General features: G+C 41.7%; 1 protein-coding gene across 1 annotated transcript in view; it reads right to left on the bottom strand.

Moving 5' to 3' along the window:
* ARMC9 (armadillo repeat containing 9) overlaps positions 1-20,444 on the bottom strand; it is a 63,962-nt gene extending 43,518 nt beyond the window's left edge. The window contains 9 exon segments of the mRNA XM_084529094.1: positions 5,394-5,492; positions 7,316-7,473; positions 13,077-13,101; positions 14,305-14,397; positions 17,138-17,293; positions 17,655-17,825; positions 18,369-18,494; positions 20,183-20,270; positions 20,415-20,444. Coding sequence (XP_084385220.1) covers positions 5,394-5,492; positions 7,316-7,473; positions 13,077-13,101; positions 14,305-14,397; positions 17,138-17,293; positions 17,655-17,825; positions 18,369-18,494; positions 20,183-20,233 — 879 coding nt within the window. The 5' untranslated portion in view covers positions 20,234-20,270; positions 20,415-20,444.
* Positions 20,445-25,237: the final 4,793 nt, after the last annotated feature.

The following is a 25,237-nucleotide window of genomic DNA, read 5'->3' as shown; positions in this document are numbered from 1 at the left end:
AGGTGTGCATCATATATGAATCGGAAAAGCTATTCATGGATTTAAGAATGAGCCCATGCTTAAGAACTACATTGGATGGGGACTGAAGGTACAACACTTCAGAGGATCAAATCCAAGCCAGTAAAGAGCCAGAATCCTTTAGGCATCATGATGAGTATTAAACAGACGCAGCTGCATGCAACAAAAGACTACAACCCATGTTTCTCATCCATTGGACAAATCAGTTTTAGAAGAATGAAAAAAAAAAAAAAAGTAAAACAATTTATTAAGTGTTTTACAAATATAAGGGACTATATTAAGTAACTGTATTTAAAACTATTCATTTCAAATTTACCCACCATTACCCGCATCAATTTCCTGCCCAAACAAACATTAGGAAGTCAGGAATCTGATTAAATCTTCAGCTGAATGCTTCCTCAACTTGTCAGGACTGGTGCTCTGACCTCCTGTTCTTAGAGGCAGACCTTTTGCTCCGACAATTTTCTCAGATTCCTTATCTCCCACACGTCAAATGACAACGATCAAAGATGGGGATTACATTGAATTGCAGCTAGGAAAAAAAAGGCCTTATGATACAATAGGGCCTTACAGAAGCGTTAGAAACATCTCCCATCTGCAACGCCGTGCTGCTGCCTCTATTCCCCCCCTACGTGCACCAGATGCATCCTGTTAATGGACAGCAGATCAGGCTCACAGGCTGACCCACGAGGTCTCAGAGCTGGCAAGAGGCATAAAGCTGCTCTGCAGAAGAACGAGATCCAAGCCAGCTTGCAGGAGAGCACAAGGCAACAGCCAACACCAGACACCCTCACTGAGTAAGATTTCACAGGGGTGATTACACTGGGAAAGTCTTTTGGTCTTGCCTCAAGTCTCACAGCCAGTTCTGGAAGAAAGACTAGTTTGGGGATTTGTCCTTCTGATATGGATTTCTTTCAGTATGAAAGGACGGGCCTTTAACCACAGGAGACAAAGCAGGAAGCTGATGTTTGTACAGTAACAGCACACATTAGTAAGTGATACACACTGCTTTTGCTCTACGCTCAAAGCCTGAGACCTCAAGCCTTTATATTATACAATACTGCTTTTCAGGCAATAAAAGCTGTGCACCAAGTACAATGCACTGGGAACAAAATGAAGTTTACAGCCAAGTAATGCCACCAAGGATATAACCCAAGGCATACTCTTTAACTTCCTTGGGCAATACATCATTTTGGGTACAGCAGTGGTACAGGCCTCCTTCTAAGTCTATCCTAAAACTACCACTGTGCTGTAGCAGAAACTACAAAATCCACCATAAATCCCAGGTACACATCTCAGAGCATGATGCTACAATCTTAGACCATGTCAACTGTGCACTGGGTGGCAGGTCTTTAATGTCAACGGGACTACAGAATGCCTGTTTGCAGCCAGAAAGCAAAAATGGTTTCTTACCTTCCTAAAAAGGAGTTCTTAAGTTTATCTGTGAATGATTTACTTCAAGGACAGAAATTATCAGTAAATAAAAAATCGAAGCATCACCTCCTAATTGCCTTTAAAATCTTCATTACACAGCTAAGGGATGACTAAAAACACACTCCTCCTAGAAGCACTTATGGCTTTAACATCTTCTGCTCTCAGAACCTGCTCCCAAATTTGGCTTGTCCTGAGTTGTGCCAGCACAGCTGACTGAACTCAAGCATCCAGTCTTCCCAAACAACGTAACAAACATCCAAACATCCCCTAAGCGGTAGAAATTTAAGGCTGCGTATCAGTACAACAAAAAAGGAGCTTTCTACCTAATGATTTCCTTAGCTGCTAGTTTATATAGAGATACTGATCCACCAAAATTAATTTATTTAGGGATTTACGGGCCTGACATCAATGGTGTCACTGGGACAAGGCCAAATCCAGAGTACTGAAAACCCAGGTAAACTATAAAGGCCTAATCATTTCTGTTGGCAAAGAGGAAAAAAAGAACAAAAAAAGGGAAAAAAAAACTTTTAATGGCTGAAAACAATCTTTAGAAATAGACAAAAAAAACAAAACACATCTCGCTTATCTTGCCTACACAGTGAACTTAATGGTGAGGATGAGCAAAGGAGTCCTAGTCTCTTCCCTCCGCAGTTCTGTAGGTGATAGCTCCTTACAGTGGAAGGAGTTTTGTGAGACAGAGTAGCTGGCAAGACCACACTCTAGTGACTCTAATTAATTATAAGCAAGAAGTGATGGGACCTTCCAACACAAATCCAGCACAGATGCTGCAAACGCATTCTGCTATGTTGTCTAGGTCATGATGCCTCCAGCTTTATTCCAAAACTTATCTGAAAACCTGAAACCACTTAAGGATAGAACAATAACAGCTAAGTGTATAACAATGAGGAATTTGGAACTCCTAAAGAAAAAGTAATGTGATGCCTTAATGACCAACAGTCTGAATTTGGTTTTTAGTCAGTCTCATCTGGCTTCACGGATCAACAGGGGCAGGGAGTGGTTAGAAATATTTTGAGGCTATATACATACCATATATATTTGTTCTTCTTACTTATTTGTGTTTCTGCATGTTTGCTGTTCACATATGAAAACAGAACTCTTTACATGGGAAATAAACAAGAAAATATTATTAATCAAGGAGGATACAAGGATAAGATTGGGAAACCTGGTTATGTTTTAGTCAAGGTCTACAGCAAGGACTGTGATTAGCCTCGTCTCCGTAACTCGGCTAATGCCTCGGACTGCCTGAGTACATGAGCCTGCTTATAGAAACGGCGTTAGATTTCAACCACAGTAGCTACTATAACCTCACTGTCAAGGAGTGACCTGAACCAGCTGAGAAACCCTTAATCTAAATAGACTCAGTGCTATAGTTGTCCCGGCCCTTCCCTAGAGAACTTTGATGGCACAACAGCTGCCTCAAGTACTGCGGGTAGGGGAGCCATAAAGTCACACTGAAACAGTTATGTGAGTAAAACCTCATATAAAAACAGATTCAACTGTGCCAAAAGAACACAGTTATACTCAGCTTAACCTAGCAAATTTGGGACAGAAAGGAGGCAAAAATTTACTTCCAGGAGAGCAGAAAATCCACCACCATCAAAACCTCTTTCTCTGACCTACCTACATAGCTGGAGATTACGTTAAAGTGGGCACATTGGCACAAGTACAGCAGCAAATGCATTTCCAGAGCAAATAAGCTTTTAGAGATGCTTTTAGAGAAGCAGCAGTAAGCAAACATGATACAGAAGGTCGATAGTTATTTGAGCATCATTTTCTAGAAGAAAAAGGAAGAGATTTTGAACTGTCACCTAATCTGTCCTGGAGGAGCAACCAAGCATCAACCATTCCTGGTAAATAGTAACTATTGGTCTATTTGGTTCTTAAAAAGTGTGACAGAGATCCTGGCTGATACACTGTGTTTATACACTGCTGCTTACCCACTTCTTCCATGATCACTTATTGATCTGAAAAGTCTTATAAAGTCTTCTTTCACAGAGAATGAAACAGACGTTTATAGCTAAAAGCTACATGTCTAGCAATAATCCACCCAGTGTTTATCAGTGAAGATGCAGCTTCAATCACTTCTATACACTCTGCAGTGGATAAAGACAAAAATCAGCAACTTCCCCAGGGATGACACTTTTCCCTCTGCTCACTTCCCAAAAGGGTTCAAGAGATCAGAGGGTCAACTTATGACACAAAGAACAGAAATAATAAGGCAGCACTACACAAATGGAGCAACTTGAAAGTGTAGAAGAAGGGAAGCCTTGGTGCAACTAAAGCACAGGAACAGACAGCGGAGTGCATATGGCTGCACCAGATGACAAAATGCAGATGATTGGGGTACACCAAGCATTACCTTGGAAAGCTGTCGATAAGGAATGATGGAAGATCCCAGAAAATTGTTGGTTAGAAGGCTGGCAGGAGGAGGGGGCTATGATAAGGGGTGGGACATGGCATAACCATGCACCACAGACATGGCGGGCATCAGAGAGTAATTATAGACTATCCCTGACATTGAGGTAGCTGACAGAGATCCTGGTTCCTTCCTGAACCCCTGGAAACACAGCCTGCAAAAGAGTGCACCTCTTAAATGAGACAGGAGCACTGACCATCAACAATGAAGCAAGGGTATTTAATTCAGCTTGAAGAACAATGAAGAATAATATCTACCTCTGAAAATAATAACATAGAAAAAAAGAAAAAGGAATATTCTTATCTCCTCATCTTTCTGTAACAGATCTTCAAGAGGAACAAAATGTACCCGTAGTGGTTTTGTTATTAAAAATTTTGGCTAGAACAAGGAACGAGAATCTTATTTTCTTCTGCTTTTCCTTTGACACTTCACAGAGCTCTCTTACAGCAAAGTTAAGTACACGTGAATGTCTGCCATGGCCAAGATAATAAGCTTAAGTCATGGATTTGGCATGTCATTCTAAAGCAGTGGCACAGTATTTTATTCAAATGTTTGAGGAGTTCTAATATTAACACTTATTTGAAAAACATGAAGCAAGAAAAGATCTGAACAAGCTAGGTATTAAAACAGGTTGTGCCACTGAACAGCTCTTACACTATCATTAAGTCATGTAATATTTCACACCTGCAGGCACAGTTTCATGGATACTAGAAACTACCCTAAGACCGTTCTGCTGCTGAAAAAAGAAAAAGCTCCCTCTCCACAATGGCATAAAAGACTGAGTGGAGCAGAAATGGGCACAAGCTGCCAGGTAAACTGTAGCCATCTGACAATAACAAGAGACTGATGGAAAGGGAATCAAAAAACCAAACAGGCATCCTGAGATGCTTGTTGGTAAGAATGAACAACTTTAGATACAAAGCTAAGCCCATCATCTAAATCAACAAGGTAGCTTAGATGTATGATTCTAACAACAGCTCTTAGAAAAAAAGTGAAGTCCTCCCTTCCTCCTCTTTTCCCCACGTGTTCTCATTATCCTGTCTGATGCTCCTTCTTTCGCTGGTTAAACCAACTCACTCTGGGATTATAGGAGCATCACTGACAGCAGAAAGGAACAGAGCACGTGTCCAGAGCGGAGCAATGCAACCACCTCCTCTTAGCTACATTAAAATTGATTAAGACATGCCACCAAACCACACTCAGGACATTAGCTTTTTTTTTCCCCCCAAAAAAAAACACACATCGTTAGCAGTTTTAACAAACGCACAGCTCACTGTGTTATCATAACAAGAGAATTAATCATATTTATGCAGCTATAACTACGTAACTGTCATTCACCAGCACATGAGATCAACAAAACTTTACGCCACGTTCTCATGCAAACATGAGCACTATCTTTCATCTTTTACTATTTCAAATCCCTTGTTTAATACACAGCTCAAGTGGTATTGTACAAAACAAAACAAGAAGAAGAAAAAAACAAAACGCAAACATTAATACTTACTGTTCCAGGCCTTGTGAAGTCAATACTTTGTGCTACACTTTGTCTCATCTGATTGCTAAACAAGCGAACACAAACACTTTGAAGATATTCTGGTGTGATCTAAAAATTAGGAAATAAAACAAGAGAACCAGATTATATAAAACTGACATTTTCTACCAGACAAGCGTTTGTATACTTGAGGGTTTCTGAGGGCTAGAAACCACACACTTGATGCAAGCGCAAGGTATGTACTCAAACTATAGTTTTGTTTAGAAATTAAGAAAATTGTAAACTTTCTTCATCAGGGAATAGCTATGCTTTTCAGAACTTGCATTAGAAATTTCAGAATCTGGAAGAAAAAGTGAATTGTCACACCAGTGTTTGCATATAGATTTTCCTCAGTCAAGAAGTAAGTTCTCCAACAATAAGTATGAAGCAGTTTTAAGCTTTAGACATAAACGATACACTGAAGTGTTACCTATCTGAAGAGAAGAATTTAAATCACAGTTGTACAGAAGAGAGAATAAAAATAAGTTATGCAGTACAGGACTTTACTTTCCAAGGCAAAACATCTCAGCGGGTTTAGAGTTTTTGTTCTGAGAAATCTACACCACAGCAGAACTGCCTAACTGCAGAATAGTTATTTGTTACCCCAAAACAGAGGAGAGAGATTATAGAAAGGGGAATAGGGACACTTACAGCAAGAAAACAAGACCCTTCAAATTCAGAATGCTGTAATTTCAACATTATTTTATTCAGTGTCCAGCTCCGCTTTGGAGTGACAGAAACCAAGAATCCTAACGAAAGAGCACCATCAACTGGACACATTTGGGAAGGATCAAATGACTGCCTGGCACAAGGCTTACAAAAAAAAAAAATGTAACAAGCATCTATCCTCCACCACAGAATGTAAGGGAATATCACCTCAGAGAGCAATGAAGCCTGAAACAGTAGGCAGGAAATGACTGCTATGTTTCTTATTGCTTTTGACACTCATGAAATGTATCAGCAGATACGTTTCCTAATCTGCTGTAAAACAAAATCCACACATGTAGGCAAATTCTTCCCTGCAGTAGTGATATAAGCAGACAGTAATCCCAGCTGTAGAGTGGCAAGCCACAAGATCTTCATGCTGATGAGAGGAGGAAGGTACATACTGATATTTCAGCAAGCAGCACGGGAACTCCAAGGTCATTCTCCCTGCTAACAGTTCACAGATCCCTTAAAAGCACCTACAGAGGCCACTAACACCTGCTGTAAGAATCATCTTCAGGTTATACTGAAGTTATAGAACAGAGGCCTGCTTGCACAAAAGACGAAGTGTAAAACATCGTTGGATAAGAAATACCCGTAAGAAAGCTGTTCTTTCTCCAGTCAAATAAATACATGTGTGGCCCATTTGATAAAGTAAATGACTCGCTCATCTCCCCAACCAGTTCCCTTTACCAACTAAATTAACAAGTTCAGCTTCACAGAACAGAGAGTAAAGCTTTTCCTCACTGAAATTTTGAATAAATAGAGAAGATTGTTTCCGTCACTGTGCAACTTAAAGCAGACCTGGCAGCTGTTTTAAAATACACAAGAATTTCTGATGGGCTGAACTGCAGTCAGTGATCACAGTAACACCCTCTAATCACTACTTATGCCAAAGCTCAAAAGGAGACTCCCACGAGAGATCTGGGAGGTCTTGTGAGACGATGCTACTTTCTACAAGATTTCTGAGCTGACACAACTCAACACATGGTCTGCACCACCTTTATCCTAGTACACAGGGGCAATGGAAGAAACTCAACCCAAGCACTGTTTCATCAGTAAAGAGACACAATACTTACAGAAATGCTTCTAACTACGAAGTTTAATTCACTTTTTAGTGGCATTCTCTCTTCCATTTTTTGGGGGGGGTGGAAGGAGTGAAGTAGGTACACATCCAAGTCACCTCTTACCATCTTGCCATTGACTGTTGCCTCCAAGGAATCCACAAGCTCTGCAGTGACTCCAATGAGATTATGGTAGTCTGCTTGCATTTTGTTAAATCGCTTCAGGTAGGTCATGGTCCTGTGCTCAGACTCCACTAGCTGTTGATGAAGATGCTGCAACATTTCTGTCAAGATAATAATAAAAAGGAAACAAATTCACTTTTTCAACTGAAAGGGCAGAGAACCCAGGAGCATTTTTACTGCTCTGAAGGGACAACTTTGGCTGCTGATGTGGAATTCCACCCAAAGGGTGGAACTTCACTGCAAGGATAATTCCACACTAGCAGTGTGATTTTATTTCATCATTACAAGTACTTATCTTAATTGCACAATCAAGTGCTTCACAGTTACATATTGCAGCAATATAACTACAAGACAGTAAAAGTCACTGAATACGCTTGTGAAAAGGATACTGTTTTAAAACAAAGTCCTAAAACAAGAAGTTCTATGCTGTTAGAGACAAAATGAGTGTGATCATCTAATCAAGAATTTGTGACAAAATGCAGCCCAGATGTGGTTAAGTGATCTTGTTACCTACACACCAGATGCATGCACCATCTTATACATTCACTAAAGTAACAGCAGGTAAAAACATTACAGAGTAACTGCAAAGCTCTAGCTGCTACTTCAAAAATAAAACAGAAAAGGAGAAAGAAAGTGACAAAGATTAATGCAAGTGCTTGGAAGGTTACATTGTAAAGCTGGGAGTTTTTTCCTGGTGATTTATAGACATAGTCCATTGACAATTAAATTATGTAGGTCTCTACATATTCTACAATACATACTAAGTCTTGCATCTTTTAAAGAAAATGGAACAGCTCAGAAAAAAAAATCACCTACAAGTTAACCAGCTCTCCACGCATTCTTAAAATAGTGGATTCTTAGAAGTTGCAGGTAAGTCCCTACTTCATTTGATCATAGATGCCTTCAATTTTCCAACATTTTTTTTCAGGTGATTCCATTATTTATTTGTTTATGGTGACCTATATTGGTTGCTTTTAATACCCCCTTCAGTTTCTGGAAATAACACCAATTTTTCTTTTTTATTTCTATTTATTTTGTCTAAATTAAAGAAAAGTAAAATTCCTAATACATTTTGCTTCTTCAGATTACGTTAATTTAGAAATGAAAGAAGCAAACTGAATGCCAAAATCTGTGTCCTGCATTCCTGTTTTCACACCTTTCAAAATTAACATTATACATGGAAGTCAGGAACACAATCTAGAGCTGGAACCAGAGCAGGCATCCCTACAACCAGACAAAACTATGAAAAGAGGCACAATAACGCTATTTTTACTCCTGATGCTTATGTATTTTGCTAAAACATTGCATTTTAAAATAGTTTGATGAGAAGCCAGCTTTGCTCCTGTGTTGTGAAAAAGAGCTAGCACCCATCTGCAAACAGGCTGAATATTTACCATAAAACTTGCTGTTAAAACAAGGTGCAGGAATTAGCTTGACTATGGAATTCCAAACAGAGGTAGGATTCTTTTTCACAGATTTCATAACTTCTTGGATTCGAATACAGCATTCCAAACAGCCTCATATAACACAGTTCAGGTCCACACAGACCCAGGAGGCAGAAAAGGAAAGTAAATAGCTCAAGATGCAAAACTGGACATTAGAAAAACAAATTCCTTTTCCTGGCTTTGAACAAACTTTGACCATGACCTTTAAGGAAACCATCATGCGCTTTCATGATTCACTATCTCTTTCCGTAACAATATAAATCATACCTTCCCGTATCACAGAAGTGCTGGGAAACATAACTGATAAGTGGAAAACCTTGGGATGGTTATCTGGAGAATCCTACAGCAATATAAACTTTTACTGCACAGTTACGCTCTCTTTGAAAAAAAACTCAGCATGCACAACTGCTGTGTGTACTGCCATGCTGTGCTGAGCTGAACACCTTGCAGCTATGAGAAACAAGCTGTGGACAATTTATGTACAGTTATTTAAAAATACAACTGTCCCTCACCATTTACTCCCCTGCTCTCTGAAGTCAGGCACAAACCTCTGCTCTGTTCCATGGTGGCTTGCACACAAGGTAATAATCAGCAAAGTGAAGAACGGGGAGTGAAAGTGGTATCTAAATACCATGGCTTATCTTGCAGAACCTTCACAAGTTGTCTTCTACCATCAAGCTATAATTAGTATATTGCTATCTGCAATATGTGTAAATATCACCCAAGTAACTGCACAGGAAGTTACTTGCTGACAAATTGCTTCTTAAAGCAATAAACATGTGGACTTCAGAGACAAGGCTGTCAAACAATACTGTTCAAGTAGAACTGCCCATAAGTCCATCATTATAAATGAAAAAGGTAATGAAAAAGGTAAGCCATCATGTAGCTTTTTGAATTCTGATCTTGATAGATCTTATGGATTTACAGGGTTTCTGAAATAGGCTGGTTTTATCCCATTTATACGAAAAGCAATAGATGGCACAACAGCTTGTTTCTACTTTCAGAAAATTTAGCAAAATGAACTTTTTATGGGACCTTTTAGAGAAAAAAGTGTATTAATAAACCAGCTATAAACCTTAGCTATAAATTTACAGTCTTAAAATAAAGCACAGAATGCAGAGAAGGTACATTTTCTTACTTCTAATCTATATGTTTTAATTTTTGATTTTTTAAAAGACGTTATTTTATTCTGACAGCCTCCTCCCCTCTTAGAGTGGCTCCTTTCTGAGAATCATTCAAGAATCTGCACTCTGCACCTGATTTGTGACTGATGCTTTTTATCCACCTGCAAATCTAGCAACCCTAATGGTATTTTTTTATAAACTTCCTTGGAGGGACAAAAACCCGTGTGAAATAACAGAGGCTGGGACAAGCCACAGGTTGTGTTCAAATACAGCAAAATGCACTTACAAATAAGAGCTAAGATAGATTCCAAAGACAACCCGAATTATTCTTCCTTGATAATAATCATTCAACTTTGAGTTAATTTTTATTTTATAGCCACCACTGCGTAACAACTACCACAGCCTTAGTATCGTATAGCTCTGAAACAAGAATACTAAATGCATTAAGACCCTGAGAACATCGGTTATACAAAGCAAACTGCTCTTCAGCACATTCTTCTTTTGCTTGGATGACCAAATTGGAATATATTTTTATTCAACTTCAGCTCAGAAGTTTCCAGGGGATATATCCAGAGCGTGACTTTCACTCAGAGGAAAGTCTGAAGCATCAAGTCATGAAACATAAATCTTCTCATCATTTGCTTGCTTTACATAGACTACTACAGAAAATTTCCAGTGATGAAAATACATCTTCCAACTACAGCAAGCAGGAAGAACTACAAAACCAATTCTCAACACAGCTCATGAGTGCTAGTCTTAGCAATTGAGAAACCGGCCAACTTACCCTTTTTCTGTTAAATCAAGGGATTAGCAGTTATAAACACTGGTCTTTACCGAGGAGTCAAAGAGAAGAATCATGAAACCGTGACATAGTTTGCATTTTTTACAGCACTATCTTCTCAAACAGTAATTTTACTAAAAAAGGCAAAATATTTCATGAAAGTTTCTCTTACTAGCAAGGCAGGAAGCTTTCACTGTTGGCACGTAACTGACCTGTGTACAGATGGCTGTTGTAAGAGCTGGTCCTACGCTGCTCCATTTTCCCCCCCTTGCATTCCTGCCACATCCCCATAATCAATACCAGCATTTATGCAGACTGATCAGGGAGCCACCAGCCCAGTTAAAAATTACTATTTAGCTGCTTGCTTGAAAGATTAAATCATTGCAATCTGAGTCAGAATGGGAAGAAGTGAGCTGCCACTAAAAGACACTTTTTCCATCTAAGTGACATTGCAGCAGCAATCAAACTGCCTCTGTAACGGGAAGCACAGAGTAACACAATGCTTGGTTTCTTTTTTTCCCCTCTCTCTCCCAACAGATAAATGCTTTCTACAGCCAACTTGTAATAAACTAGGGTTACAGAGGATTGAAAACAAGCTCCAGACCTAACACCTACCACAATCATTACTTTTATGTGGAGGGAAAGATGGGACAATAAAGAGCAGAGGACTAACCTGGTTTAGGAAGATAGAGTGTACAGTAAAGCCAGTGGCTCTGCAAAGTGAAGGTGCTGGCTTCAGGCATCTTCTGATACCCATTTTCTTGGCTTGCTCTCTCATCTACGTAATTATCTCTGCTCATTTGTCACGTCTTCTTAAGAAGCACATTTGGCAAATGGGTGAAGAGCCAGAGACCGTAGCAGGTTAATCAGGAAAAGCACACCCACTAAACGCTCCAGGACATCTTCGAAAGCACATGCACCATCCCACCCAAACTTGAAGTGCTTCAGTATGTGAGACTAATGACTGGCAACTGTTTACAAAAGGCTGTTTAAGAGGACTCTCTGCCATACCACTCTTCACTCATATGTTACCTATTAATTTTCTTTACATTTCTCCTTCACTGATAATGTAAACATTCTCCAGCAGCGAGTACATACTGCAGATCCCACGTGATCCAAGAAACATACTGCAGAACTAATGTCTCAGACCCGGTACCTTCAAATGAGACAGACCTCAAATAGCCTTTACGAAAAATCCACCCTGACTCAAACTCTAAGGCATGTAACAGATCTACAAATTAAGGCTGTGTGGTCAATACTATGACCATCTCTGTACTCATACAGAGCACAGAACTTACCGAAATAAAAGAATACTTAGGCCCTAAATAACTGAGGCCCAATCAAGTAGTTATGTCTTTCAAATCAGAGTATGGAATTACCGCCTTCAGGAATCTCCATGACAAGGAAAAAAAGTGACTTTTAGCAAATAAAGATCTATTACTCAATGAAATTCTAACAACGTAAAGCACAAACTTACAAAAAAAAATACCCAAACCTCACAATGAGAGATAACCTTCATTTTCTTTCTAATTCAATACACAATTAAAAAATTCTCAAGGTAAAACTACGATTAAAGCAACTCAGCAGGAAAAATTTTAGGAACCCAAGCTGAGCTCATACAAATTCCCATCAACAAACTGAACACAAAAAGTCAATTGAAAAAATGAACGCAATGGACTTAGGACCTTCAATTCTATTTATTGAACCGATTTTTAAAAGGCATATACTTCAAGTGCCATCTGCATCTAATGGGATTTAGCACTAAAATTACCATTTTAAAGGACCCCAAGTTACTTAGATAAGTGTTTATGAACAGCCTACTTAAAATATTTAAGACATTCTTATTCAGAGATTCTTAGGAGATACCAATTTGTACTATGTTAAGAGTTTAAACAGGGTAAGTGAATAGGAACACAAATCTACTTTCTCTAAGAAGGTCTGACAGCCTTCAGAGTAAAGGACTGAGATGTGAAGCCTGGAAGATGCAGATAGGCCTAGGTGGGTACTGGAAACAAATCTGAGGAAACATGTTTTAATCATAACTAAAACCAGAGAGACGGCATGCATTTTGTACAGAGTTATCCACTTGTTTTTACCATAATTTTATTTCAGGACAGAACAGAGATAAAATGCAAATCCCACTAACAGGCTCCTTCCATTCCCAGCACATCTCTGTGCTCAAGCGCACGGGCTTCAAGCAGCCTGGCAATAGCTACCACCAAAACAGGGGTATGGATTTCAAAGGACTTTTTGACATGCATCAAAATATTTCCCTGTCATTTAGGCCTAATTTCCGCTACTTTTATAGCCCCTAATAATCTTACAGAATATCCTTACCGCATCTCCACATTTACCTTTGTTGCACTGTCCATTCTCCTTCTGTTGTATGAGTAGGAGCTGTTCAGGAAAATGTATTTCTTTTCAAGTATGCATTTAGTTCCAGAGACAGAACAAGAAATTCAACCAACTAGCACACCCACCCAAGCCAAATATTCCTGCAGCCCCAGGCAACAGCCCATGCCTGATGCTTCATGGAAAATCATCAGTAATAAATGAATCAAAATAAACACATAAAAATCTTTCAAGTGCACAATGTTATATAGAAACATGAGACTTTTTGCTGACCTTTGCACATACAAGATCCAAATCTGAAAATACGGTAAATCCAGACTAAATATATTAACAACAACAAAAAAGTCAAACTGCTCATAAAATCAATATACAAATATGCAAACAATATATTCTAACAAATATTTAGGGTTCAGTCAGGATCCAGTACGTTACTACATAAAGACGAATAAACAGAAAGAAATACAACTGTTCCATGTCACGCACACACACACACAAACTGCTCTAACATGGAAGTGAAAGCAGACTCTTTTGATCATTGCTCCTTATCCTGGCAAATAGAATTGCACAGGAAAAATATCATTTCCAGCTCTCATTCAATTCCACAGTGGCATGATGTTTTAGGATGGAGTAAGATGTAGGAGGAAAAGGATTTTAAACCTGTCCTGTCAAAACAGGAGGCAGGCAGAAACAAAGACTGCAGTTTAGTTCTCTCTGCCTTGCCTTTAACTATACTGACCAAAAATGGAGAACATTATCTTGTCATACAGCTAGTTAGCCTGCAAATAAGGCCTGACAACACAGCTTAAACAATATTAGAAGAAAAATTAGTCTGAAAGACAACTCATTTAATAAAACAGTGATTTCTGGAACCCTTAAAGGCTCTGGAAAACTTTCAGCTAGTCCCTGAAATGGCTAATTGAAAAGATTAAGAGCTTTCCAAACACAGAGAGAGGGGTCGGCCTTTGGGGTATCCTGTACATCACACACAGAAGCAGAGAAGGGTCATATAATAAATACACAGATTCATATGCATCCATACATTGTCTTTGCATTACTTTTTCAAAAGTTTGGTTTTGAACATAGAGTTTTGAATGTTTCCTACCAAAACACATTAAACTGCAATGTTACTGCAGTTGTACAATAGATCTTACCAGCATACTCTTCTGATAAATTATACTGTCTCTTTACAGTAATTCTAATGATCTTCAAAGTATTTTCTCAAAAGGATACAAATAAAGTGAGAAGCCTGGGAGTCTGGCTGGCTTTGAGAGTCAGAGACAGGAACTTTTCCAATCTTGTCCTTAAATCCAATGTCCAAGAATCCTTCAAAAGAAAAACAAATGATGACAGCTGTTCGCCAAATATGTACGCTTTGCTGGAAGTACTGTTTGGATCACAGCAACCTTCTACTAGTAAACAAGGCAGCCAACATTATAGTGAAAAGCTTTTCTTTCACTGTTACTGCAGTGAATGTGGTTGCTAACTACTCATAAAAGTACACCAAGAGTAAATTCAGTATTATTTCTATACAAGACTTATACTTGAACTAAAGCCACATCATGTTTTTAGAAAGCTGTCACACAGTATTGGTGCCTTGTATGATTATGCAACAACTGTTTTTCAATTACAAGTACCTTTAAAATACAAGCAACTTGATAAAAAGATAATATGAATTTAGCATTTTTAAAATAAAGCACAAAATGAGCTATTTTCCATTCTTCAAAAGAAAATCCCTGAAGTCATCTTTCATTCCTGACAAAATCTGGGACTTTAGACTCTGTCTAAAGCGTCATGACGTGACATCAGTGGTCAGGGTACAACATTTCCAAAACACATTTGGAGAAAAAAAAATGACTCACATATGAAAATCTAACTAACGCATCAGCCACTAACTGGAATACTGTTTTCTGTCTCACATAGCGTCTCTGCCTCATAAGCACAAGAAAATAATAGTTAAGGAAAAAAAATACACCTAAGAATTCACTGATTACTCATTTCTTGTTTTTCAAACCTTCAGTTCAGCTGGTTTCTGCTTAAAAGCTAGCCAATAGATGAAAAAGCAGTTATCTTCCAACAAGTGAAAAATCAACGTGTTCCAAAAAATAGCAGGGGCTTCCTAGTTTACTGCTGTATTTGTATACATTGCAAGCTGCTCTTGCAGCTCAAACTTGCCCTTTTGCCCTTATCTCACCATGTTGGAGAGTGTACAGAATTTACTTGCTGCATTCACCAATTTAGTAACAAGCAGGGTGCACCACACAAGATGTCGTATATTACCAAAGGAGCTGTGTCTGCTACAGAAAGACGTGTGTATTATTTTTTAAGTTATATTAAACAAGCAGCAAGGAACTCCAGTTATAAAACATCAGATGCCTGAGAAAAAAGTAATGCTGTAAGAACACTGCTTGGTAGACTAGTGACTCACTGCTGTTCTTTCTCAAATGTAAAACAACCTGTGCTTCCACACTAACACAGAGTGAATTGTACAATTCCCACGAGAAAACATGAGTGACTGTGGACTAAGAGCTTTGACAGAGTTACTATGAATAAACCCCAGGATCTTGTCTTCGATAAGGCATTCCACAACAACAACAACAAAAAGCTGCTAAGTATAATTAAAAAAGTAGTCATATCCCAAGCCTGATGTCAACTAGCACATCTCATTATTTATAGCTAGTCCCAAAGGAAAATTGCAGCATGTGCCTTTTTTGGTGTTAAACTAAAGCTCCTCATCAGCTGCTACATATAAAGTCAGCCCTAGGGCAAGCATCACTTCAGGTTTGATTTGATATCAAACCACGTGTGACAAAAACATGGATTAAAATACCCCTTCCCACCACAGTGACTGCCCACAGCCTCTTAGGTGAGCCAGCACGACCGCCCAGGTGGTAGGATGGTGGGGCACATCAAGCCCTGCAAACGGGGTTTACATGTACTTCACAAACAAATCTGTGCACATGTGCGTGCAGACATGGGGGAGCTCTATACCCACACATTCACATGCAATACAGCAGCTCAGTTTCTTGATCCAGTTCGAGTGCAGCAGCACAGCCAGCTGTGTGCCACAAAACCAAGAAGTTAATGACAGCTTTCCACTGCAGGAACGAGCTGTCAGCAGGTGGAATGGGAGCAGCACCCAACCCAAAGGAATTGCCACTGATACTTCGCAGCTCCAGACAGCATCTCCTAAGCATCCCCCTGCCTGATGCTCAGAAGGCAGTCAACGTGAAGGTGCTTTATTACCCCGTCATCAACAGAATAACTGTAGATCATCAGTGCACCTGGCAATGAAAATCTATTTTGAAGCTGAACCACACTAACTTTTATACTCTTTCCTCACCTTGCATGTACATGTGCCTAAAAACTTGCACATGCCTAAGAACTGAACTCTGAAACAGCCACAGGCAAAGGCTAAAATGTAGTTAACAAGATTTATTAAGCAGTAAAAATGCCTGTGGCAAGAGTCACTAAGCCACTAAACACAGCTATGCTCTTCCAGTATTTCTGGGAAGAAAAAAAAAACAACAACTCTCAGGGAACACAGACAACACTAACTTATTGTCTCAATTAAGACAATTACATCCTCAATTTCTGCTACAGGAAGATTAGTTAATTACTTATAAAGTTGACTTTCTCTTTTCCACATTAAATGAAACTGCTTCAGTCTTCTTATGCCTAGCTATCGTGTTTTAAAACCAAACTGTACACACAGATAGTGGAATACCCCAGGGCAACATCCTCAAAGCACATAAGTGGAGTTGCACTACTACACAGTGACTCCCATCAGCAAGCATATTTCAGGGTTGTGTGGAAAGGAAGAAGAGGCATTTATTTATTTTTTTAATGTCAGCACACCATTTAAGACTCAAATATTTAAGATGTTACTCTGCTATTGATTACACTCCTCCATGAAACGTCTTGTTTTATAATTGTACAGTTTCTGTTAGAGGAAATGATAAAAGCAATTACCAAATCAAATATCATTTAACACCTACCATTCCAAGTGGGAAAAAAAAAAAAAACAAAAAACAAACACATCATAAATACAATTTCTGCAAAGTACCTGGAAAAGTTCTTTAAATGAAGGATGCACCATAGGGTTGGGAACGAAAGGCAAAGCATAGAAGGGAAGAAACTCTGTAGTCTGGCTCAGTGCAGCGCCTTTTGTTTCAAGGTATGCTTTAAAGTGAGAAATCCTTTCCTCAAGTTCAGCTTTGTCCTAGGAAATAAAACCACATATTTATTTAGAAGACTGCTGTTCTGAATGCACTGTAAAGCTGGCAGACGTAAGCAGAGACCTAAAGACATTAACTTCAAATTTGAAATCTCAGTGTATACAATTAGAGGTGTGAAAATATCAGTACACTGGTATTTTCCAAGATATTTCAGGAGCTCCACAATAAGGAACAAATTCCATCTCAAGTGTCTGCTTTCATCTAAAATGTGGACTGCTGCCCAAAATCCAGATGTGTACTCTGTGACTTCTTACTAAGCATCCCACTGCCATCTGCACTAAAGACAAGTATATCAAGTAAAACAAATGAAGGCAATTTGAAGTTCAAACCGTCAAGGAAACTTACAGGCTTTCCCACAGAGTGTTTCAAGAGGTATGTAGCAAAGTATATGTGAAGATAGAACTCCAGCTTCTGAGCAGCTGGTTCATTGTCCCGGACTGAAGATGAAACATGCTCCTCCCAGAGCTGGAAGAAAGCTTTCTGCTCACCATTTTCAAACGCTGCTAGCAAATCTTTCTGCAAAGGGCAAAAGCATTCAGTCAAAAAACAAACACGGAACAGTAACATTTTTCAAAGGCTACACAGGCTAGTAAATGAAGAATCCAAGTGCCATCTGAAGATGCCGAATTAAAGTTTTATCCAAAATCTCTTACCATTTGATGACCAGCTAAATATTCCTTCTCCAACTATCTCTAATCTCTTTGAAAGCTCGAATCACCCATTGATACAAGAAGCAAAGAATATTCAAACATAGATCTGGGGACCCACCTTCACCATAAGAGAAAAACAAATACCTGCAGCATCTGAAAATCAACTTTTCAAAGTACATCAAGCTAAAAACCTAAAATACTGTGAACCAGAACTACTGCCTCAGGTTCAGAAGGATTGAAGCTCTTCAAAAAAGCAAATGTGGAGGTTCCTGCACTGAAAGAAGACTGCTAGCAGCCTTCTCCAAATAAATAAGAATCGGTTCAGACAGTGCTGTAATAATTCACACAGTGGTTAGCGGACTTAAACCCTTTTGAGTATTATTCAAAATAAGTGCAAGTGATGCATTACCTGCACAGGCAAGGCTTTTGAATCTCTCAAGGAAACACCTGCTGTTTTGGGTAGAGGCTTCCCTTTTATTTTACATTCCTTTGCAAATACCTTCACTGTTTCTTCAAATTCTGCAAAATCCAAATACTGCAAGATAAAAACATACAGAAATATTTTTCTTAGATTATTAGTGCTTCAAAGAGTGATCCACGAATTGCCAAAGTCCTTAAAAGTTTCTCTGTAGTATGGTCCATAAATGTTGAAAGATTATACAGGAACAAACAACTGTGTCTCACATGGTGAGAGCCTACCATTTCTTAACTTAGGTTTCCTTCTACATCTTAGACAACAGTGTTTGAAACCAAGCACACTGTCTCTAAAAGTATGATGCCCCCCAGTTTAGACAGTAACTTAATGCAACCAAAGAAGAAAAAAGAAAGAAAATCCATTACTGCCAACACCTCAGCTGAATAAAAAAGTAAATAACTTCCTTGCAGATAATGTTCTCGGCGGACAGAATTCTTAAGTGTGACTCTTCAGCAGCCACAAAGCTGGAATCCTAAGCCAGTTCACCCATGATATGTGAAGTTGCATTAGCCAAATCAACGGCCAGCTAACCAAGCATTGCTCATCTGAAGAAGAGAAGAACAGCCCCCTCTCTTCCTCCCACAATGTACAGTCATGATATTACATGTCTTCCCTCTCCTCCCCCATCTCATGAGCCTTAGTTATTGGTTGCTGTGGCAGGACATCACATTTTGTCTTGCAACCTTGATCTGGGTGTCCAACATTGCCACAGAGAACCGGAATCATTTATTTTCTTCACTGTTAACATAAACAGTACTACGTTGATGATTGAGCACTTAGAACTTTTTAATTTGTTTTCTGAGAAACAAACAAACAAACAAAATAAGCTTTGTAAGATTTTGCCTTTTGATAAACTCTTTAGGCAGAGAGTCCAAGCTTTCAAGAGACAGCCTGGGAAAAGCTGGGCACAATAGTGGCTGACTGCTGCCCCTGATCACAGCGCTGGCGCCTGCAGAACCGTGCAGCAAATTGGGTCACACAAGCACACGGTGCAGGTGGGAGGCTGCTGGTTTGTTTGCTGCTCACTTCAGGTCTCAGTCAGGCTACTGAGACCGTGCTGATCAAAGGAACGTGACAGTAACAAGCAACAGGGATCACAGCTTGTGTCCCTGTTCCCAATCACAAACATCCCATTTAGCCAATTTATCCGGGAGGCAGAAGCACAAACCACCAGAGAAATGCCCACCCTTTAAAATTTGCCTCTCACATTTTTTTTCCATAGGACTGTTTCACACTTCAGAATATCATCTAATGGGCAATATGGGTAGAGGAGCACCTAACTAGAGAACCCTGATTAGGCATTAAACCATGAAGACCAGTGGTCTCAGGACTTCAGCCTGGGCTTTGTCATTTCTGGGGCTTTTATGTGCCTCTGCAATTTTATAGAGGCACAAAATCAGATGGCAGCCCAGCCACCTGGCTTAAGGCTCTCACCAGTGCTGCACGTTGGACCCGAGCCCCAGAGATGTCCGGGGTCTAATCAATTTAACTGTCCCTTTAACAAAAGCCTCGTTTACGACGAACAATATATATTTTTTAATTATCAGACGTGTGGCTGCTGGCATTTAACGCACGTTAAGCCCTGTGAACCTCTGACTTCCAGGCATAGCAAACGCTTGCCCGGCGGCACACCCACAGCACGCAGCGCTTACACCACCCTGCTCCCAAACACAAGTGCTCTGAACCCCCCCCCTTGCTCATTTCAACAAAAAAGGGTGGAAAAAAGGGGAAAATAAGCTCACACCAACCTCTCTGACCAGCCCGAGCAGCTCGGCTTCGTAAGCCAGCACGTCGCCCATCGCCGAGCGGCACCGCCGGGGCTCACCGGCGACACACCTGGAGGGGAGAAGGGCAAGAGGGGAGGGTCAACGGCCCCAAAGCAGCCCCACAGCTGTCTCAGAGCCTCTCAGAGCCCCCCAGAAACCCCCCAGAGCCTCCCGGCCCCACAGCTGCCCCGGGCCGGGCCAGGCCGCGGCCTACCTGCGGGCCGCCGCCGCCTCCGGTCGCCGTGGCAACCGCGGCCTCACGCCCCCACCTCCCTCCTGCGGCACGTGACCGCTCTCGGCCAATGCCAAGCGGGGACACGGCGTCACGTGGCGGGGGGGGGGGGGGGCGCCGGCCTCGCCGTGATGGCGGCCGCTGCGGGGCGGCCCCTGGGGAGGGGGGCGGGGTCAGAGTCTGTGAGGGTTTGGGCTGGTTCTGTGTAACGGCCGCTGTGTATCAGTCCTCTCTTTTTTAAAGTTATCTGAGGAGTGTTTGTGGTCAAATTAATAAAAAAAATAAAAAAAAGAAAGAAAGAAAAAAGACACACCACATTACCATACAGGTTGTGTAGCTCCCTTACACCCCGCACAGCCCAGAGGTTGTGGAGAAGTTGTGGGCGCCATCTTCTCTGCAGGCCTAAAGGCAGAGCTTTCGGATGCACAATTAAACAATTTCATAATAAGGTTTAACGCCATGTGCTACAACATCCACACCTGCACACCTCTATGGTGCGGTCTGTTAAGTGAATGTGAGCTCCAGCTGTAATTCCTGATCTGTTTAAACCAAAAATGGGCAAAGGTTACCCACTCCATTTACTGCCCCCTTTAGAAAATTAATTTAACAAGGTTATCAGATAAAGGCAGAGGGGCTTTGATTTTGGTGACAAGAGAGCTGAGACACAGCCCTGCCACAACCCACACAGTGGAGAGGCAGAAGCCATCAGAGGAGGGACCCACAGGCACCCACTTTGCTATGAAAGACTTGCTAGAAACAGAAGAATGTCTTTGTATCACCAGTGATGTCCTGTTTGGGATTCTGGTCTCACCTGCACAGCTGTGTTTTCCCCTGCCCATACCTTAGGTGAACTCCTGGGAAGACTCATGTCCTCCTCGCCTCCCCACCGCAGCCAGACACAACATGACACCATCTTCCTGCCTCTAAAAGGCTGCCAAAAGAGGCAGCAAGAACAGCCTGCAGTGCTCTGCATCTGCCCCAGCCACAGATTTTGAACCGCAATAACCTCCCAAAAACCAGAAGCTAATCTCACCAGACAGCTCAGAGGCCCTGCTCTCTGCTGAGACCATTTCCTGGCCAAACCTTAACTTCCCAACACTGGCACTTCAGTATGAATGTGGTTCAGGGCACAGCCTGCCCTTGGCTAGTGATCTAAGGGCGTTCTTCTCCTTACGCAGGTTTTTTTTTTTTAATTGAAGGCACAGGGGAAAAAAAATCAACCTCAGACATTCTCGACAGATCTAAAATTATCGGTTTAATAGGAAAAATGTTGGGAAAAAGAGAGGTGATGGAAAACAGTTATGACAGAAACACGTCACACTGAGTGAGCGGGCACCAGCATCCCATCCATAACTCGTGGGAATCATCAGCCCACCACTGCTGCAAATAGCTCTGCTCCACTGCCAGCCTGCAGAGGGTTGGTATTTGAGAATGAAGCACTGAGGCAGACTGGTACTCTTTGGGAAAGGGAAGCAAGATATGAAATACCTTATGCAGGGCAGATGCAACCTTTAGAGATCTATCCCCCCTGCCATGCCTTCCTTCTTCAAATGGTGGCTGTCCAGGCAGGGGACAGAGCAGTGGTTTGAGCCAGGACCGGTTCCTGCAGAAAGGGAATGTGTTGGCTGAGCTCAGGCAGAAGACACCCAGGGAGAATTATCTAATGATGCTAAAATCAGGTGTGAGGCTTCAGGACTGGGAGCAGCGCTTGTTCTGAAAGGGAAGATGAATATCTGATAGCTTGTGCAAGCCCTTTGCCACCTCCCCCTGAGCAAGTGTTTTGCTATAGCGAACCTCAGCGTCTCTCACTGGGGCATCACCCCCTGCTCAAGCACTCCAGATACGCTCCGTTTTGCCATATCCCTGAATTTATTTGTGCTGAGAATTCCAGACCTTGAAAAAACATCTGAACCATGGCAGAAGCTCAACAGACCGCTGTGCTTCTATGGTTTGCCACAGTATTGCTGTTCAAAGCTAAAATAGGTAGGCCCCTTTCTATTTATTTAGAAATAGATGCTGTGTGCCGCAAACAGAGACAGTTGTGTAGCCCTGTGGCTTCTTGGAGAACGTTAGCAGCCTGGACTTTGGATCAAAGATGTTTCTGGGCAGCACACTGCGAGTCCTAGAAAGCGCTCAGCAATGCCTAGAAAGCAGTTGGTAATTTCCAGAAAGCAAAGGGAAATTCCTAGAAAGTACTGGGAAATTTCCAGAAAGTGCTCTTATTCACATCCACATCCCAAGAAAGCATTTAGATATTTCTAGAAATGACTCTGTGATGCTTAGAGAGCACCTGAAATTTCCTAGAAAGCACAGGGAAAGGCCTGAAAAACTCTAGAAGAAAAAGCATCCTGAAATTCCCAGGAGGTACACCAAGATGTTCAGAAAGCCCCTTGGAATTCCAGTCTGTAATTCCTATAGAGATCTTGTTATTCCAAAAAAGAACATAGATACTCAAAAAAAAAAAAAAAAAAAAAAAAAAAAAAAAAGACACAAAGAAGTTTCAAGAAAGCAGTGAGAGATTCCTAGGATCTTGCCTGAATTCCTAGAAAGTACAGGAGCATCTTTATAAAGCACCAGGGAGGTGCTGGGCAATTTGTGTCCATCGTTAGGCTGCGTTCCCATTGCTCACCGTGCGACGTTTACCATTCCGGCTGGCTGGGCAGCTTCTGCGTGCGCTGCTAAGTGCTCAGCTGGGTACTTGGTTGAGCTGGCAATTAGAGCTTCTGGGTTTGGCTGTTTGTATACTAAATGAATCTGAATTCTAAATGAAACACTATGAAATGTCATCATCTGGCATCATCCAGCTCCCTGCTTAGAGGGTTTTTTTCCTGGGGACAGGTGGCACTGCCTCTGCCACAGAGCTGAACGTTCCTGGGGCTGGCTGCAGGTCCTGGGCTGGGCGGTGACCTGCTGCTCAATTAAAAAACAGGTTGCTATTTTCTGTGCCCAAGTGGAAGATTTTGCAGGGAATTTCTTCTTTCAGTAGCCTTTCCAAGCGGTCGCATTAAAAATAAAAGCAAGCAGGCAAGAGGGGAACATTTTTCAAAACTTAAACATCCTGTTATTTTCTGAGTCAAACTTCAGCTTTTAGTTGCTAAAAATGATTTTGGCTTGGATTTTCTGTGAATACTTTTAAAGGAGCATTTGGACAATAAATCAATCAGTTTTTGGTGGATGGCACATTATTGCCGGTTGGGTTTGGAGCACGGCCTGGCTCCTACTGGTACTGCCCAGGAGCAGAGAAGTTTGCTTGGACCACGGTCCTGCGCTCAGGCAGGGTACCCTGCCGTGCAAACACTGCTCACATTTCAAGTTACGCAGCAGCGTGACCCTCAGGGCCCTCTGCAAGGAAAACCGAGGCAATGTAATTGCAAAAGCTCTCTGTTTTCCACAGCATCGGGCTATCATAAAGCTGCTCTGTCTCCCTTGGATGTAGCTGCTGCCGAGCCACCAGCTTCTGTCCCCACCTCGCCCAGAAGGATGCGGTCAGCCCCATGCCAGGCTATTTACGTGCAGACCCTTCTCCAGTAATTTTCTGTAACCAAAGACTTTCCTGCCAAAAATGACAATCCATCATTGGACCCTAAATTTCATGTGTAGGTTAAAGATAAAATGGTCTCAGTGTGAAGGTAAAGAAAACAGAGAACTGGCCCAGCCCTACCGGAGCTATCTCAGCTCTTCTGGGAAGACGATGGCGAAACAAAAAGTTCATCCATCTTGATTCTCATTGACAAGAAATGGAGAAAAACAATTAATTGGGAGAGCCAGCCTAATGCTGAGAACAAAGACACCACACCAATATTTCAGGTCTTTTTCCTTCACTTTGAAGGGGAAAAATTTGCTCCGTGGTTCATCCCTTGTAGGTTATCTTCGGAGGAACAATGTTCCCATAATTTCTGCTGACAATTAACCCTGCCTGCATGGCGGTTCTTCCCTGGGTCACCAGAGCAGCTATTTATTTATACCCTTGGCCGGGGATGCTGTTGCCATCCGAAGGGCTCTGCCCTTCCCCTCAAACAGCCCAGAGCCAAGGCCGCAGGCAGTGAGCCCCGGGGTGCTTCTATGTGCTGTCCTGCACACCAGGGCCCACCTCACCTGGACCCTCATGGCACAGACCCTCTGCCATCCATTTTCTGCAAGTCCTTTGCCGACACAAAGAAAAAGCAGTGGTGGGTGTTGCTTAAACACCCCCATGCACACACATGGGGCAGCGGGCCTATCAGCCCAAGTGCATGGGGTTGGGATGTTTGCGGTTTATGGTTTCCAGGATCTCTGACTAGCTGGGATCCAAAGGGTTTGGGGCAGAAAATACAGCCCCCAACACAAAACTCCAGGCCTGGGCTCCTGCCAGCTGGGCCATTTGCCCACGCACAGCAGGATTGGAGAGGCTGCGTGAAGCCAGGCCTGAGCTGAAACCCAGCGGCAGGGCCTGGGGCGGCTTCTCCTCACCTGAGGCACAGAGCACGGGGCCAGTCCAGTCCCAGTCCAGTGCCAAAAAACCACATTGCACTGGGCCTGGCACAGCCCAGTATATCCGCCACGTATCTTCACGAGGGGAAGAAAGAGCCTTGCTCCCATGTGGGGACACCCTGAGGAAAGATCAGCACCCTTGGGTGAAGGCCTTCAGAATCACTGGTCCCAGAGGGTGCAAGAAAACACCCCAAGCCCTGCAGAGACCTCTCCCATCCTGTCACCACCCCAGGGTTAAGGTGTGCCCAGAGCTGGGCCAAAAACCCAGCCCGTCACCACAGGGAACAACCAGGGGCAGGCTGCGGCCTGGGCGAGGCCGGGAGATGCTGCAGCCT

The sequence above is a fragment of the Aythya ferina genome, assembly GCF_964211825.1.
Source record: "Aythya ferina genome assembly, chromosome: 9".
In the NCBI taxonomy this organism is placed as follows: domain Eukaryota; kingdom Metazoa; phylum Chordata; class Aves; order Anseriformes; family Anatidae; genus Aythya; species Aythya ferina.
The sequence above is the reverse complement of the archived record's forward strand: the minus strand, read 5'-3'. Positions and strand labels throughout refer to the sequence as shown.